Source organism: Callithrix jacchus, chromosome 2, assembly GCF_049354715.1.
Source record: "Callithrix jacchus isolate 240 chromosome 2, calJac240_pri, whole genome shotgun sequence".
NCBI lineage: Eukaryota > Metazoa > Chordata > Mammalia > Primates > Cebidae > Callithrix > Callithrix jacchus.
The window spans coordinates 144,265,072-144,283,901 of record NC_133503.1 but is presented as its reverse complement, the minus strand read 5'-3'; the positions used below and the strand labels follow the sequence as shown (position 1 = coordinate 144,283,901).

Sequence of the window (18,830 nt, the reverse complement as noted above, 5' to 3'; positions counted from 1 at the left end):
ACTTCACTAAAAACAAAATTCATATGGGTAAAATTAAAATGACTGACAATACCAAGTGTACTGACAAGAAGATAGAGCATCTGGAACTCTTCTACATTACTGATAGAAATATAAAATAATACATCCATTTTGGGAAACATTTTCTTTTTTTTTTTTTCTCTTCTTTCCCTCTTTTTTTAAAAATTTTTTATTGGATTTTAGGTTTTGGGGTACATGAGCAGAGCATGCAAGACAGTTGCGTAGGTACACACATGGCAGTGTGCTTTGCTTTCCTTCTCCCCTTCACCCACATTTGGCATTTCTCCCCAGGCTATCCCTCCCCACCTCCCCCTCCCACAGGCCCTCCCCTTTTCCCCCCAACAGACCCCAGTGTTTAGTACTCCCCTTTCTGTGTCCATGTGTTCTCATTTTTCATCACCCGCCTATGAGTGAGAATACGCGGTGTTTCATTTTCTGTTCTTGTGTCAGTTTGCTGAGGATGACGTTCTCCAGATTCATCCATGTCCCTACAAACGACACGAACTCATCATTTCTGATTGCTGCATAATATTCCATGGTGTATATGTGCCACATTTTTCCAATCCAGTCTATTATCAATGGGCATTTGGGTTGATTCCAGGTCTTTGCTATAGTAAACAGTGCTGCAATGAACATTCATGTGCATATGTCCTTATAGTAGAATGATTTATAATCCTTTGGATATATACCCAGTAATGGGATTGCTGGGTCTAATGGAATTTCTATTTCTAAGGCCTTGAGGAATTGCCACACTGTCTTCCAAAATGGTTGAACTAATTTACACTCCCACCAACAGTGTAAAAGTGTTCCTATTTCTCCACATCCTCTCCAGCATCTGTTGTCTCCAGATTTTTTAATGATCGCCATTCTAACTGGCGTGAGATGTTATCTCAATGTGGTTTTGATTTGCATCTCTCTGATGACCAGTGACGATGAGCATTTTTTCATATGATTGTTAGCCTCATATAGGTCTTCTTTCGTAAAGTGTCTGTTCATATCCTTTGCCCAATTTTGAATGGGCTTGTTTGTTTTTTTCCTGTAAATCTGTTTGAGTTCTTTGTAAATTCTGGATATCAGCCCTTTGTCAGATGGGTAAACTGCAAAACTTTTTTCCCATTCTGTTGGTTGCCGATCCACTCTAGTGACTATTTCTTTTGCCATGCAGAAGCTGTGGAGTTTCATTAGGTCCCATTTGTCTATTTTGGCTTTTGTTGCCAATGCTTTTGGTGTTTTGTTCATGAAGTCCTTGCCTACTTCTATGTCCTGGATAGTTTTGCCTAGATTTCCTTCTAGGGTTTTTATGGTGCCAGGTCTTATGTTTAAGTCTTTAATCCATCTGGAGTTAATTTTAGTGTAAGGTGTCAGGAAGGGGTCCAGTTTCTGCTTTCTGCACATGGCTAGCCAGTTTTCCCAACACCATTTGTTAAACATGGAATCCTTTCCCCCTTGCTTGTTTTTGTCAGGTTTATCAAAGATTGTATAGTTGTAGATATGTTGTGTTGCCCTCGGTGTCTCTGTTTTGTTCCATTGGTCTATATCTCTGTTTTGGTACCAGTACCATGCTGTTTTGATTACTGTAGCCTTGTAGGGAAACATTTTCATACTTTCTGTTTTTCCAGCTTTGTTGGGATATAACTCACAAATAAAATATAATATTTTATTATAAGTGTAAGATGTACAATGTGATGATTTGATATACATAAACATTGTGAAATGAATGCCACAAAAAAGCTAATTTACATATCCATGACTTCCTATAGTTGCCTTTTTTTAATGTGGTGACAATAAGATCTATTCTTTTAACAAATTCAAGTATACAATATATCATTATTAACAAAAGTAAACTAGATATCCAGAACTTATTCCTCTTATAACTGAAAGTTTGTACTCTTTGACCAACATCTTCCCATTCCACTTCCTCCCTGACCCCTAGTAAATACCCTTATACTTTCTGTTTGACTTTTTTAGAATCCACATATAAGTGAGATCATGCAGTATTTACCTGTGTCTGGCTTATTTAGCTTAGCATGATGTCCTCCAGGTTCATCCATATTGTTGCAAATGAATAGTTTCCTTGTTTTTTTTTTAAGGTTGAATAATATTCTATTGCATGCAGATAACACAATTTCTTTACCTATTCATCTGTTGACAGATATGTATGTTGTTTCCATAGCTTAGCTATTGTGAATAATGCTGCAACGATCATGTAAGTGTAAATATCTCTTTGAGATAGTGATTTTATTTCCTTTGGCTATATACCCAGAAGTGGATCACATGGTAGTTCTACTTTTAATATTTGGAGGAGCCTTCATACTGTCTTCCATTATGGCTGTATTGTAATTTTTTGTAAAGCTAAACATGTACTTATCATATGACTCATTCTTTTCATTCTAAGTATTTATGCAAGAGAAATGAAAATATGAACGTTCACAAAAACTTGTTTAATAGTTAAAGACTAGAAATGAACCAAATATCTATCAACAAATTAATGGATAAACAAATTATGGTATAACCACACAATAAAATACTATTTGGCATTAAAAAGGAAGGATCTTCAGAAACACTGAACAAAACAGATGAATCCCAAACACATGCAGAGTGAAAAAAGCCACATGAAAGTATAGATACTCAATGGGCTCATTTGTGTGAGGTTCCAAATAAGTAAAAGTAATATACATAATATCAAAAACCGATGAGTGTTTGCCTTCGAATAAAGCTGAGGTTGAGGGAATTTGACTGCAAAAGGGCATGAGGGAGAGTTTTGGAATCATAAAAATGTTTTATATCTTGGTTGTGGTATTTATATGTGTGTGTGTGTGTGTGTGTGTGTGTATATATATAATTATCAATACTCTGAACTGTGCATTTATAATGGATGTGTTTTATTATATGTAAATTATACCTAAATAAAATTGATTTTTTTTGGCTAGGTGTGATGGCTCATGCCTGTAATCCCAGGACTTTGGGAGGCTGAGGTGGATGGATCACATGAGGTCAGAAGTTCAACATCAGCCTGGCCAACATGGTGAAATGCTGTCTCTACTAAAAATACAAAAATTAGTCTGGTGTGGTGGCAGGCAACTGTAATCCCAGTTACTTGGGAGGCTGAGGCAGGAGAATGGCCTGAACCCAGGAGGCAGAGGTTGCAGTGAGCCGAGATCATGTCATTGCACTCTAGCTTGGGTGACAGAGCAAGCTTCCATCTCAAAAATAACAACAACAACAACAAAAAGTATTTTTTTAAAAATAAAATAACCCAGTGAAGAGTAAGTTATAAATTTAAATTTTTCTGTTTAGCATTGTCCATGTGGTCCTATAAAACTTGGAGCTTCCTTTATTTTAGCTCCAAGTGATCTGTCTCAAAGTAGATGTCTTTTCCTTCATGATACTATGCTACTTTTCCTCATTAGCTTTTAAAATCTAGCAAACTAACATACCAATCTAACATACCAATATAGTTCTTTGACATGGCAACTTCTCTGACTTCAATGTGAACAGAGCCTCTTGGTATCTGCACCACTTCCATGTAGCCTGGAACATAGAAGATACCCAGTATTAAGCAGCCTTGGTCAGGAAATGAGTATTTAGTAAGTTTTTAATACTAATCATTTCCTTGTTATTCCATTCTTTCTTTGACTTTGCATTTTCTAAATTATGAAATATGGACAAATTACCCTTTGGGTTCATGAATACATTTTAGAGAAAGAGCATTTAACAGTCTTTTTCTTTAAAATTATCTGAAGATATTTTAAAAGGCTCAACATGTATAATGGTTCATTTTTTTCCTCACCACATACCCTTCATATCAATGCCCTGTGAGAATGTACACCTTAAAGAAACATGGCCAAATGAAGTTAAGTAGAGAGGGAGAACATTTCCTTAAAATATCTTACATGAAGCCACATTTAACACTAAAACAACTGAAAGCAATTTGGGGAAGAAACTATTACCTACATTAAAAAAAATATCTGAAAAATGGGGGAAGGGGAAACCAAGTGTTTTGGCTCCTCCAAGTACACCAGATGTGTGAGGAAGAATTCTCTCTAGATACTCACCTCCCCTGGGTAGCGAATCATTGAAGAACCCTTCAATGGCATCACATGTGCTTCCATCCCCTCCACAGACTCGACATCTATCTTCCCTAGCATCAGATCCCAAAATATTATCACAACCTACATGCTGAAAACAGAGAGGAATATTCAGTGTGTCAGAGAAATTCTTGGAACCATACTAATCAAATGCATATAACTTATGTATTTACTTGTTTTTCCAGTAAAAAAAGTAAAAATAAGGTAATCTGTGAATACAAACCATACTTGGGTCTTTGTTATTTGAAAAACTTGAATACTGTCACAAAAATAACTTTTTCTTCAAGAAAATAAAGTACCCTTTGCCCACAGATACATAAACACACACAAATATACATACACAAACTGAATCATCATCAGATATATTTGGAGACAAGTAGCCAGAAGGATAGAAACGTTTCCAAGAAATTAAGAGACTAAGTAAAATGGTGCTTTTTATCTTGTCTTTTTCAGTTTGAAACACTTAATTTATGCCTCTCTTTAAAGTAAAACAAAACCAGACAAGTAAAAAAATTTATGAAAATAGTGGTTTTTGTGGCTTTTCTTATTATGATACAATCATACACAGGCCTAGGAAAATAGCATGGATTTGCTCCTACAATTCCCAAATAGTCTGACTAATTCCCTAAAGCAAATGCTTTAATAAGATAAAGACTAACTCCACAATGAAAACCATTGTAAATGTTTCAAAAGGAGATAAAGTAGGAGGAGCATAGCTATTTCACACTTTGAGGAAAACTTATGCTATAAAATTTATCAAATAATCTTCCAAAAAGAACATATGGTAGACATATGAATAAGAGCTGAATTGTCATTCTCTCTCTTTTTCTACCATCTTGTCTGTAAACAGAACAGAATGGTAAGGGAAATTAAAATCCAAAGTATTTTCATACTTCTGGCAATCATTGTAAAAATAATTAGAATACTGGAATAAGCCACATTTGTATAGTGCTTGAATATGAATGGGTCATTTTACCTTTACATATGTTGCTATTCTTAATGTTTGAAACTGAATTTCTCTCAAATGTGGCCCTCTTTTAAAAAAAATTAAACATAATATTAAATAGCAGTTAATGAGAAAAAGACAAAAGTCTCAGAAACCACAACAGAATGGAGTAAAATCTGAGCAACCTTGCATTCTCCATTGATGCAGATATCCAGTGAATCCACATTGCACTGGGTCCCATCGATTACCGCAGGAGCACGTTCAGTGTAGAAATTATAACCTTCAGCCAAGCAGTTTAATGCACAAGGTTTTACTCCACCTGGACAAATACAGTAGAAGAGAAGTAAGTGGAGTGGTTGTACTAATGAACAGTGATTCAGTATCATCCATAGCAAATGTAATTCATGTAGACATCATTCCCTGCTTATATGCCTGATTGTATAGGTTTCTTTCCTCTTTGTCTAAAATTTCACGTTTATTTTAGTTGGTTGTGCAACTTAAAGCGTGACTTGCTCAGCAATTTTCAGGTTTAAAAGTTTCAGGTATTTCCATTATATATTTATAATGTATTTTATATTTATATATTCCATTATGTATTTATAATTTAGGTAAAAAGGGATCATAGTGAAGATAATTAAATTTAAAAAGAAAACAATTTTTTTAAAAATTGAAGAAAATAAAGTTTAAGGATGCTTGAAGAAATAACCTTGTATAACAAATAGAAGTTTCTGCTACATCTGGTAGTGAAGCTGAAACAAAAACTCTGCTACATCAAGCAAGGATATAGTAGTTATGAAATAAAACTAAATTTATACCTGCCTTAAACATATCATAGTCTGTGAACTTGGCTTTAGTGTGGATAAAAATTTTTATGAGATTAGCAAATCAAAACTAAAATTAATTATAGCTTTAAATTTGAATAATTCCTATGAAATTAATCAAAGATAAATAGAAAATATAGGTATTATGTTTGAATGATTAAAACACTATCTAATTTTGTTTGTGAATAAACACATTATAACGAGCATTTTCATTTTGTCACTGAAATTTTTGTTTTTAGGGCTAAAGTAAAAAATAGCCTTAAGTAACAGCAATTTTAAAAAAAAGTATCCATTCGTAACTATAGTATATTGGAAAAACAGCAATAAATATGGACTTACTGTATTAAAAACAGCATATAATAAAGCTACTATTTATAAGTATATAATTATTGACTAAAATAATGATTTATAATATTTTCTTTTGTACCTCTATTTCATCACTTTGACCTTAAGTATGCTGCTAAAATCTCTCTTTGAAATAAAGACTACTTTTTTTTTTTTTTGGAGACAGAATTTTGTTCTTGTTGCCCAGGCTGGAGGACAGTGGTGTGTCCTTGGCTCACTGCAACCTCCACCTCACGGGTTCAAGCGATTCTCCTGCCTCAGCCTCTGGAGGGAGTAGCTAGGATCACAGGTGCCTGCCACTATGCTCAGCTAATTTTTTGTAATTTTAGTAGAGATGGGGTTTCACCATGTTGGCCAGGCTGGTCTCAATCTCTTGACCTTAGGTGATCTACCCGCCTCCACCTCCCAAAGTGCTGGGATTACAGGCATGAACCAGCACGCCCGGCTTAAAGACTACTTCTAATAAAGGATATAAAGTAGAAAGATGAAATGACATGCCTACATCTCAGTGAAGTTCGCAGAAATCCTGTTTCTGCAGGCTGACAGCAAGAAAAAAAAAAAAAAGAAAATCAACTGGGTGGTAGAGTCAATGATAAATTACAGAAAGCACACTCCAGTAAAGGAGATCACTGCTATAGTTGAATGCTGTGATGCAAGAAGATAGTCCAATATTATCAGTCTGTTTTTTAAAGAGATGAAAAGTTTTTTTTCCATCTAAACTTTTCTTGTTTTTAAATGTAACAACTGATTCAAAGTTGTTGTGTGTGTCTTTTTTTTTAAACACAGTGGGAGGCTAAAATATGTATGTAGATAAAAACTGGTCCCTAAATTGCCAACTTACAACCTCTGGCCTCGGTCTATGTTTTCTTCCATTTTCAATGTTTACAGGCTATAGAGCTTCTATTTAACTTATAATGTGATTTTTAGCATTAGGCTAGTAATAAATTTTGCTGTAGTGAGCATAGAAATAACAAATAATAAATAAAATAATTTCCAATAAAGGAGAGAAAGCAGAAAAAAATGTTTACTGATAATAAAACTACTTATACTTATTTTTATATGATTCTCATAAATTAAAAATTACTCTAAATGCCCATGAATCTTACTGGAAATCTTTTCGTTATTACTCAGTACAGTTCTCTCATTTTTGTATTGTAATCCTTTGGAATTTAATATAGCATTTTATGCAGTAGGCTTTAAAAAGAGAAGCTGTTTCTTCTATTTATTTAATTGTAACATTAATTATGTAAGATAATATTTGATAGGCAGGACATATAACTACTACAGTTATATTCCTTAGCCCACTAAGGAATATACGGAAATGAAAATGGGAATAAATTTCTTGTTTACTGCTGAAGATGTGTTCAGCTTCTTCTGATACAATGAGCTTTCAGAAAAGGTACCACTAGAATGACATAAGCAAGATGGTGGAAGAGGACCTTTCTACTGTCATCTCCATGCGGAAGCATCAATTTTGACAGCTACTTATAGACAAGTGTACCTTTTGGGACTCCAGCAGAAAAGTTCCAGCATACCATTAGAGAAAAAAAAAAATCCCCAAACAGACAATTGTTTGTTTTTTGTTTTTGTGTGTGTGTGTGTTTTTTTTTGAGACAGAGTTTCGCTCTTATTACCCAGGCTGGAGTGCAATGGCGCGATCTCGGCTCACCACAACCTGCGCCTCCTGGGTTCAGGCAATTCTCCTGCCTCAGCCTCCTGAGTAGCTGGGATTACAGGGACGGGCCACCATGCCCAGCTAATTTTTTGTATTTTTTGTAGAGATGGGTTTCACCATATTGACCAGGATGGTCTAGATTTCTTGACCTCGTGATCCACCCTCCTCGGCCTCTCAAAGTGCTGGGATTACAGGCTGGAGCCACCGCACCTGGCCCAAATTGGAGTTTGAAGAAGAGTTTCACTTTACCTGTATCACAGCTCCCGTGAGACAGCACAGCTCAGTGAAAAGAGAGACTACCTGCCCCCTCCCCAGCCTGTGATTTTTCCACAGGGGAAAGTGAGAATATAGAAAGTGAGCACCAAGCTCCCCTAGCTATGTGTGACAATGCCCAAGAGTCCTATTGTTTTCTTGCCTCATCCAGAATACTGAGGGGATCAGCATGGCTGAGTGGTTGGAAGAGGCTGGGAGCAGAGAATTGAGGCCATAGGCCCAAGTAACCACTCCATGGACTTTGTTAGGAAGCCCATTCATGAGCCATTTGAGATGTTTTGCCTATGGGCCACCTCACAACTAGCCTCAAAAACTCTACATGGCCCATCCTCCCCCAACTCCTCTAGACCAGCCGCCCAAGCGTGCTCCCTTGGACAGAAAGTGTAAGCATTTTATGCAGACAGCCAACACAACTTTGCAGGATTGGGAGAAGTCATACAACTTGAACATTTTAGGGAGCCACCCTAGGAAAAAAACAAGAGTCTCTCAGCACCTGGTCCGTCTTTGTGGACTCTAGAGAGGGCATACATTCTTAAGAATTCCTCCCCAGGAGAGGTGTGACTCCACACCTCTTATTCATAGACAAGGTCTGGGAGAGCCTCAGAATCTTTAACTGGGTTGTTTGTTAAGGACATTTCTCTCTGGGAGCCAGTCAGTAAAGACTGCATTCTCCAAATGCAAAGACAGCAACACAGTACTTCAAGGAACCAGAAGAAAAATCAAGAAAACATGATATCACCAAAGAAACATAGTAATATTCCAATAACCAACCCCAAAGACATGGAGATCTATGAATGGCATGAAAAAGAATTCAAAATTGTTTGAAAGAAGATGAGGGAACTATAAGAGAACACAGATAGACAAGTTAATGAAATCAGAAAAACAATGCATGAAAAAGTGAGAAGTTCAATAAAGATATATAAATCATTAATAAAAACAAATTCTGAAGGTGAAGAAAACAATGAATGAAATAAAAAATGCAAGAGAAAGCATCAAGAGTAGACTTAATCAAGCCGAAGAAAGAGTCCATAAACTTGAAGAGGAGTCATTTAAAAGTATCTGGTCAGAGGAAAAAGAATAAAAAGTAATAAAGAAAACCTATAGGATTTATGGGACACCACTAAGATAACTAATTTTCACATTATAGGAATCCTAGATGGAGAAGAAAGAGAGAGTGGAATAGGCTTATTTAAAGAAATAATGGCTGAAAACTTCCCAAATCTAGGGAGCAAAATGGCATTCAAATATATGAAGCTCAAAGATCTCTAATGAGGCTCAATCCAATGAAGACATCACACACACATAATAATTAAACTGTCAAAAATCAAAGACAAAGAATTTTGAAGGCAAGAGAAAAAGGATTCATAACATACAAGGGAACTCCAGCGGTCTTTCAGCAGATTTCTTGGCAGAATCCTTACAGGCCAGAAGAGGCCGATAGCTACACTAATTTGTGAATGGACTATAATATAAAAAGGTGTACTCTGTAACATCAAAAAGATAAAACAGAAAAGTAAAAGTGTCAAATTTTTGTATTTGATTGAAGGTAAGTTGTTAACAGCTAAAAATAGACTATTATAATTATAGATTTTACATAAGCCTCATGGTAATCACAAATGAAATACATATAGTAGATATACAAAAAAAAAAAAAAAGAAAATGAAATCAAAGCACACTACTCAGAAAATCATCAGATTACAAAGAAAGACTACAAAGAGAAAAAGGAATAAAAAAAGTCTACAAAACTGCCAAAAAAAATGGACAAATAGGAAGTTCTTACCTAAAAATAATTACTTTAAATTTCTACAATGAGAAAACGAAATGATTGAATGAATTTCTTTTTAAAAAAACAAGACAACTCTGTATTGCCTGCAAGTGACTCACTTCAAATTTAGTAACACACATAGACTAAATGTGAAGTGATGGGAAGATACATTCCATGCAAACAGAAAACAAAAGAGTGCTGGGAGAGCTATACTTAACTCAGGCAAAATAGGTTATTAGTCAAAAACTGTAACAAGAGACAAAGAAAGTTATTATGTAATGACAAAGGAGTCAATTCATGAATTCAGTACAATTTACCATTGTAAATATGCACCCAACATTGGAGTTCCTAAATATATAAAGCAATATTAAAATATAATGAGAGAAATAGCAATACACTAAGAGAATACTTTGGTACTCCACTTTCAACAATGGATAGCTCATCCAGACAGAATACCAATAAGGAAAAGATACACTTGAATTATACTTTAGAGCAAATAGAATTAATATACGTACAAAACGTTCCATCCAACAGGATCAAAATACACCGTCTTTTCAAGCCTACACAGAAAGTTCTCAAGGATACATATCTGTTAGGCCACAAAACAAGTCTTAACAAATTTAAGATTGAAACCATATCAAGCATTTTTCTGACCACAATGGTATAAAACTAGAAATCAGTTACAAAAAGAAAACTAGAAAATTAACAAATATGTGGAAATTAAAGAACATGCTCCTGAACAATCAATAGGTCAAGGAAGAAATCAGAAAGTAAATTTAAAAATATCTGATGACAAGTGGCTGGGTACGATGGTTCATACCTGTAATCACAGCACTTTGGGAGACCAAGGTAAATGGATCAATTCAGGTCAGGAGTTAAAAACCAGCCTGGCCAACATGTTGAAACCTAGTCTCTACTAAAAATACAAACAGTTAGCCGGGCATGGTGGTACACACCTGTAATCCCAGCTACTTGGGAGGCTGAGGCAGAAGAATCACTTGTCCCTGGGAAGCGGAGATTGCAGTGAGCCAAGATCGCACCACTGCGCTCCAGCCTGGATGACTAATTGAGACTCTGTCTTAAAAAAAAAAAAATCAAACAAAAACCTTATGACAAGTAAAAATAGAAATACAACATTGCAAAACTTATGAGATGTTGTAAATGCGCTTCAAGGAAGAAAGCCTATAGCAATAAATATCTAACATGAAAAAAGGAGAAAGATTTCAAATAAATGACTTAACTTTACAACTCAAGGAACTAGAAAAAGAAGAACAAACTAACCCCAAAGTTAGAAGAAGGAAGGAAATGACAAAGATCAGGGCAGAAATAGACACAAGAAAACAAATTGAAATGATAAACAAAACTGAGTTGGTTTTTTGAAGATAAATAAAATTGACATATCTTTAGCTCTATTAGGAGAGAAAGAGAAAAACCTCAAATAAAAAAAATCAGAAATGAAAGAGGAGACGTTACAATGAACATCACAGAACTGCAAAGGACCATGAGAGTACTATGAACACTTATATGTCAACAAGTTAGATAAACTAGAATAAATGAATAAAGTTCTAGAGATATACAACAAAGACTGAATCATGAACAAATAGAAAATGTGAATAGAACAATAAGAAGAGAGGTTGAATCAGTTAAAAAAAACTCTCATCAAATAAAGGTGCAATAACTTATGCTTCACTAGTAAATTATACCAAATATTTAAAGGACAATTAATATCAATTTTTCTCACTCTCTTTCAAAAACATTGCAGAGAAGGGAATACCTCCAAATATATTTTATGAGGCCAACATTACCCTGATAACAAGCCAGACAAGGATACTAACAGAAAAGAAAATTACAGGCCAATATTCCTGATGAACATGGTTACAAAATTTTTCAACAAAATACTAGCAAATTAAATTAAATGGCAAATTAAAAGGATCATTCACCATGATTAAGTAGGATTCATCCTGAGGATGCATACACAAATCAGGCACTGGAATACACCATATTAACAAAATGAAGGACAAAATCCAAATAATTATCTCAATAGATGCAAAAACAGCATTTGACAAAATTCAACATGTTTTCATTATAGAAATTAAGTATAGAAAGAGTACACCTCAACACAATAAATGTCCTGTATGACAAGCTCACAGCTAACATCATATTCAGTGATGAAAGGTTGACATTTTTTCCTCTAAGATCAGGAGCAAGGTAACAATGCCCATTCTTACCACTTCTATTCAACATAGTACTGAAGTCCTAGTCAGAGCAAGTAAGCAAGAAAAAGAAATAAAAGCATGAAAGATGGATTGGAAGAAGAAAAATGGTCTGTTTGCTGACAGCATATTCTGATACACAGAAAACCCTAAAGACTTCACCAAAAACTGTTAGAACTTATAGAAAAATTAAGCAAATACAGATACAAAATCAACGTACAAAAATCAGTCCATTTCTATACACTAACAATGAATTACATAAGATAGAAATTAAGAAAGCAATCTTATTTACAATAGCATAAAAATGCTTAGGTATAACACTGGGGAAAAAAATTGAAGAAGACACAAATAAATGGAAAGATATCATGTGCTCATGTATTGAAAAGATCAATATTGTCAAAATGTCCATACTTCCCAAAGTGATCTATGGATTCAATGCAATCTCTATCAAAATTTCAATATATTTTTCACAAAAATAGAAAAAACAATGTTAAAATTCATATGAAACTAAAAACGACTCCAGATAGCCACAGCAATCTTGAACAAGAACAACAAAGCTACAGGCACCACATTTTCTGATTTCAAACTATATTACTAAACTGTAGCAATCAGAAGAGTATAGTACGTTATTAAAACAGATAAGTAGAGCAATGGAACAAATATTAAGCCTGAAAATAAGCCCATGCATACATAGTCAACTAATCTTTGACAAAGGTACCAAGAATATAGTGATGAGAGGATAGTACCTTCAATAAATGGTGTTGGGAAAACTAGATGTTCACATGCAAAAAAAAAAAAAAAAAAAGGAAAGAGAAAATGGATACTTACACCATACACAAAAGTCAACTGAAAATGGATTAAAAAATTAAATGTAAGACTACTAGAAGAAAACATAAAGGAAAAACTCCAGTACAATCAATGGTCTTGGCAATGATTTTTTTGGATATGACACCAAAAGCACAGACAACAAATGCCAAAATAAACAAGAAGGGCTGTGTCAAACTAAAAGGTTTCTGCACAGCAAAGGAAACAATCTGCAAAATGAAAAGTGAATCCACAGAATAGGAGAAAATGCCCAAAACATAAAAGGAATGCGTAAGACTCAATAGTCAAACAAACAAAAAAAAAACCTAATTAAAAAATAGGCAAAGAATGCGAATAGACCTTTTTTTCCCCAAGGAAGAAATACAAATGGCCAACAGGTACATGAAAAGGTGTGCAAAATCACTAATCATCAGAGAAATGCAAATAAAAACCGCCATGAGATATCACCCCACACGTTAGGATGGCTATTACCAAAAAGTCACAAGATAACAAGTGTAGGTGAGGATGTGGAGAAAAGAACACTCTTAAATACTTTATTTGTGGGAATGTAAACTGGCAGTGCCATTATGGAAAACAGGATGCAGGCTTCTCCAAAAATTAAAAATAGAATGATCATATGATCCAGTAATCCCACTTCTGGGTATATATCCAAAGGAAATAAAATCACTCTCTCAAAGAGATACTTACACTCCCATGTTCATTGAAGCATTATTCACATTAGTCAAGATATGGAAACAACCCAAGTGTCTGTCAACAGATGAATGGATAAGAAAATTGTCTTACATAGCTATATATAATGCAATGTCATTCCATCTTAAATGAGAAAGAAATAAAGAAATCCTGGGGCACATCATGCTTAGTGAAATAAGCCAGACACAGAAAGACAAATACTGTATGATCTCACTTATGTGTGGATTCTAAAATGTCAAACTCATAGAAATGCAGAGAAGGGTGCTTATCAGGGATTCAGTGGAAATGAGGAGATGTTGCTGAAAGGGTACAAGCTTTTAGTTATTAGAGGGATCAATTCTAGAGATCTAATATAGTATAGTTAGGAATAATGTATAGTATACTTTAAATTTGTTAAGAGAGTAGTCTTAGGTATTTTTATCACATACACACACAAAAGGTAACTATGTGAGGTGACAGCTTGATTACCATAATCATTTCAGTGCACATGTATATCAAAACATTACATTGTACACCTTAACTATATACAATTTGTATTTGTCATTTATACTTCAGTGAAACTGTGGGGGGAAAAAAAGGTAAGGCTGTTGTGATGGTGAATACTGTCAACTGGATTGGATTGAAGGATACAAAGTATAGATCCTAGGTGTGTCTGTGAAAGTATTGCCAAAGGAGATTAACACTTGAGTCAGTGGGCAGGGAAAAGCAGACCCACCCTTAATTGGGCTGGGCACAATCTAATTAGCTGCCAGCTAGGCTGGAATATAAGCAGGCAGAAAAATATGAAAAGAGAGACTGGTCTAGCCTCCCAGCCTACATCTTTCTCCCATGCTGGATGCTTCCTGCCCTCAAACATCAGACTCCAAGTTCTTCAGTTTTGGAACTCATACTGGCTCTCCTTGCTCCTCATCCTGTAGACGGCCTATTGTGGGACCCTGTGAGCATGTGGGACCCTGTGAGCATGTGAGTTAATAAACTCCTCTTTATATATATTCCATCAGTTCTGTCCTTCTAGAGAACTCTGACAATTAACAGTTGTTAATTCCAGTAAGGATTTAAAATGATTTTCTAAATGAAAGGTCATATTAACCAATTATCTTAAGTTAAAGCTTATGAATTTAGTTTTAATTCACTATGCATGAAATTATGTAGATGGTAATTATTAAGTATGTGAATTATTTCAGACACTTCTCCTATTCTATGGTGAAACAATCTATCTCAAAGACATGTGTACCTAATAAAAAACATTCAAATACATGAAGCAAATTTTTTTTAAATGAAAGCAAAGCCAGATAACAGATGTGATATTTTAACATACCACTCTCAATAATTGATAAAATGAGAGTAGAAAAAAATCAGAAAGAATATAAAAGATTAAACAACATTCTCAACCAAGTTGATCTCATAGATATCTATAGAACACTGTATAGCCAGTAACTGCAGAAAATATTATTTTCAAGTATACATAGAACATTCACCAAAAACAGAGTATCCTCTAATCTCTTTTCTTTCTTTTTTTTTCTAAGACAGAGTTTCACTCTACACTGGTGCAATCATAGCTCACTGTAGCCTCCACCTCTTGAGCTGAAGTGATCCTCCCTCCTCAACCTCCTGAGTAGCTGAGACTACAGGCATGTACTACCACACCCAGCTAATTTTTTATTTTTTGTAGAGACAAGGTCTCATTATGTTGCCAAGGGTGGTCTCCAACTCCTGGGCTCAGGTAGTCCTCCCACTTTGGCCTTCCAAAGTGCTGAGATTATAGGCATGAGCCACCACACCTGGCCTATTCTCTAATCTTAATGCAATTAAATTATATATGAATGACAAAAAAATTGTAGAAAATTTCAAATATTTGGAAATTAAAACAGTTCTAAGTGACCCAGAGGTCAAAGAACTCATAATATAAATAAAACAGTTTGAACTAAAAGCTACAAAAATATAACATCAAATTTTGGAAATGTAAAAGAGCAAAAGAAACTGAAAATAAATAAGAAAATGATAACTCTAAGAGCAAAAATTAATAAGCCAGAAAAAAAGACAGATTACAGAAAAGAGTACCAAAGCCAAAATTTGGTTCTTTGAAAAGATTAACAAAATTAACAAATCCCAAACAAGACTGACCAAGAAAAACAGAGAAAACACAAATTATCAATAACAAAAATGAAAGCATACATCACTACATATTTTATAAATATTAATATTAAACAGCATAACGAGAGAATGTTATGATCAGCTTTATATCAATAAACTGGACCACATGAATATAACATAAATTTCTTAAAGATACAAAATCAAAAACTGAAATAAGGCCAGGCATGGTGGTTCACACCTATAATCCCAGTAATTTGGCAGGCTGAGACTGAAGAATCCCTTGAGCTTAGGAGTTTGAGACCAGCCTAGACAACATAGCGAGACGTAGTCTCAACTAAAAATAAAAATAATTAATTAACCTGGTGTGGTGGCCAGCTACTCAGGAGGCTGAGGAGGGAGGATCTCTTGAGCTTGGGAGATCGACACTGCAGTGAGATATGACTGGGCCACTGCATTGCAGCCTCAGCAACAGAGGGAGACCTTGTCTCAAAAAAGAAAAACAAAACAAAACAAAAATCCACAAGAAATTAAAAAAAAAAAAACAACCACATACCTTTTTTCTATTAAAGGAGTTAAATTTTTAATAACAGCTTTTCACAAAGAAAATACCAAGCCTGGCTGGTTTTACTAGTGAAATCTATTCTAAGGAAGAAATAATATCAATCCTAAAATTCTTTTTTTTCACTATTCATAATAGACAGACCTAAAATTCTTTCAAAAATGAACAAATATTCTATTTTGGGAAACCAGAATGTGTCTGATATCAAAACTTATCAAAGATATACAAGAAAAATATTTACAAATTTGAACACAGATGCTAATATCCTTAATAAAACACCATCAATTAAGTTAAATCCAATAATACATAAAAAATAATATGTCATGATCGCATGAGGTTTGTCCTAGGAATATAAGCTAGGTTTGAGGCTGGGCTTGTTGGCTCACATTTATAATCCCAGCACTTTGGGAAGCTGAGATGGGTAGACTGCTCGAGCCCAGGCACTGGAGACCAGACCGGGCAATATGACAAAACCCCATCTCTACAAAAAATACAAAAATTAGCTAGGCATGGTGGCACACACCTGTAGCCCCAGCTACTCAGGAGGCTGAGGTGGGAGGATGCTTGATTGAGCCCAGGAGGTTGAGACTGCAGTGAGCCATGATCACACCACTGCACTCTAGCCTGGGCAACAGAGCAAGGCCCTGTCTCAAAAAAAAAAAAAATCTTGGTTTGAAATTGCCAAATCTATCAAGTCACTCAGCATACTAATAGGATACAGAATAAAAAATACAATCAATACATGCACAAATTACACTCAAGGGCCAATCCAGTGCATTAAGGCAAGACAATGAAATAAAAGTCATAAAGATTCAAATAAATTGTCTCTATTTCTGGACAATATGACTGTTTATCAAAAAAATCCTAAGCATCTATAAAACAATTCGAATATGAGAATTTAGGCTGGGTGTGTAATTCCAAAACTTTGGGAAGTTGAGGCATGTGGATCGCTTGAGCCCAAGAGTTGGAGACTAACCTGGGCAACATGGCGAAACCCTATGTCTACAAAAAATACAACTAGCTAGACGTGAGACTGTGTGCCTGTAGTCTCAGCTACTCAAGGAACTGAGATGGAAGGATCGCTTGGGCCCAGGAGGTGGAGGTTTCAGTGAGCTGAGATTGTACCACTGCTCTACGCCCTGGATGACAGAACCAGACCCTATCTCAAAAAAAAGGGAATATGAGAACTTAGAAAGGTCACAGAATACAAAGTTAATATACAAATATTAATGGAATTTTCAAAAGTTTTATTAACAATAGTGTCAAAACCATAAATTACTCAGGAATTGATTTAATAAAGTACGTGCAGGACCTTACACTTAAAAGTACAAAACATAGCTGAGAGAAATTAAAGACCTAAATAAACTGCAAGATATACCATGTTCAAAAATTGGAAAATTCAATATGATTAATATCTCAGTTTTCCCCCAATTGATCTATAGATTCAACATAACACCATTCATAAGTCCAGCAGGTTTTTCTGCAGACATGAACAACAGATTCAAAATTTTAGGTGAAAATACAAAGAAGTTAGCATATTGGAAGAACTCATAAAAAACATCAAAGCTAGTGGAACTTAAACTACCTGTGTTCATGACTATATAGTTACAGTAATCAAGTCAGTGTGGTACTGGCATAACTCTGACAGATAAACAATACAAAACAAAATTCATAAATACACTACAGATACAAATCATACCAAAAATTATTTTGAGATAGATCATAGATGTAAATGTAAGTACTAAACAATAAGGCTTGTGGAAGAAAACATAAGAAAATATTTTCTTAAGTAGAGGTAGGCAAAGATTTCTTAGGACACAGAACATAATGATCAGAAAGAAAAATTATTTAAAAATTGGAGCTTAAAAACAGAAAAATTAAAATGCATAAAAACACCATTTAAAAAGCAATAGGAAAGCCACAGAATGTGACAAAACATTTGTAAAACTTAAAAATGACTACGACTTGAGAAGACAAAAAACCCAATTAAAAATAGGCAAAAAGATTTGAACAGACAGTACAGAAAGAGACATATAATGGCCAATAAATATATGAAAACATGCTTAACATTACCATCAGAAAATGGAAATGGAAATTTCATTGAAATATCACTCTACTCCCACCAGAAGATGACTGAAAACACCAAATATTGACAAAGATGTGCAGCAAATAGAATCCTCACACATTGTCAGTGGGAGTAAAATATGCTACAATCACTTTGGAAAAACATCTGGCAGTTTCTTTTAAAACTAAACTAAATTCACATCTAACCTATTGCCCAGCAATTCTACTACCAAGTATTTACCCAAGTAAAATGAAAATATATACTCATAAAATGATAGTACACAAATGTTCCTAGCAGTTTACTCATAACAGCTAAAAACTAGAAACAACCCAGGTGTCCATCAGAGCAGAATGGAAAAACTGGTTATTATGATGGAATACTGCTTAGCAATAAAAAAGAACGAACTACTTTTTTTTTTTTTTTTTAAGAGAACTCCTAGACCCAAGTGATTCT

At 34.7% G+C, this 18,830-nt stretch overlaps 1 protein-coding gene across 4 annotated transcripts in view; it reads right to left on the bottom strand.

Annotated features, from left to right (window-relative positions):
• Nucleotides 1-18,830, bottom strand: part of ADAMTS6 (ADAM metallopeptidase with thrombospondin type 1 motif 6) — a 334,404-nt gene that overhangs the window by 61,714 nt on the left and 253,860 nt on the right. For all 4 annotated transcript variants that reach the window (XR_013532291.1, XM_078365433.1, XM_078365434.1 and 1 more), the window contains 3 exons: nt 5,238-5,371; nt 4,074-4,197; nt 3,469-3,549 (listed from right to left, as the gene is read on the bottom strand). Coding sequence is in view for 3 of the 4 variants with exons in the window: in XM_078365433.1 (XP_078221559.1) it covers nt 3,469-3,549; nt 4,074-4,197; nt 5,238-5,371 (339 nt within the window). In the remaining variant the exon portion in view is untranslated. The remainder of the gene's footprint in view (nt 1-3,468; nt 3,550-4,073; nt 4,198-5,237; nt 5,372-18,830) is intronic.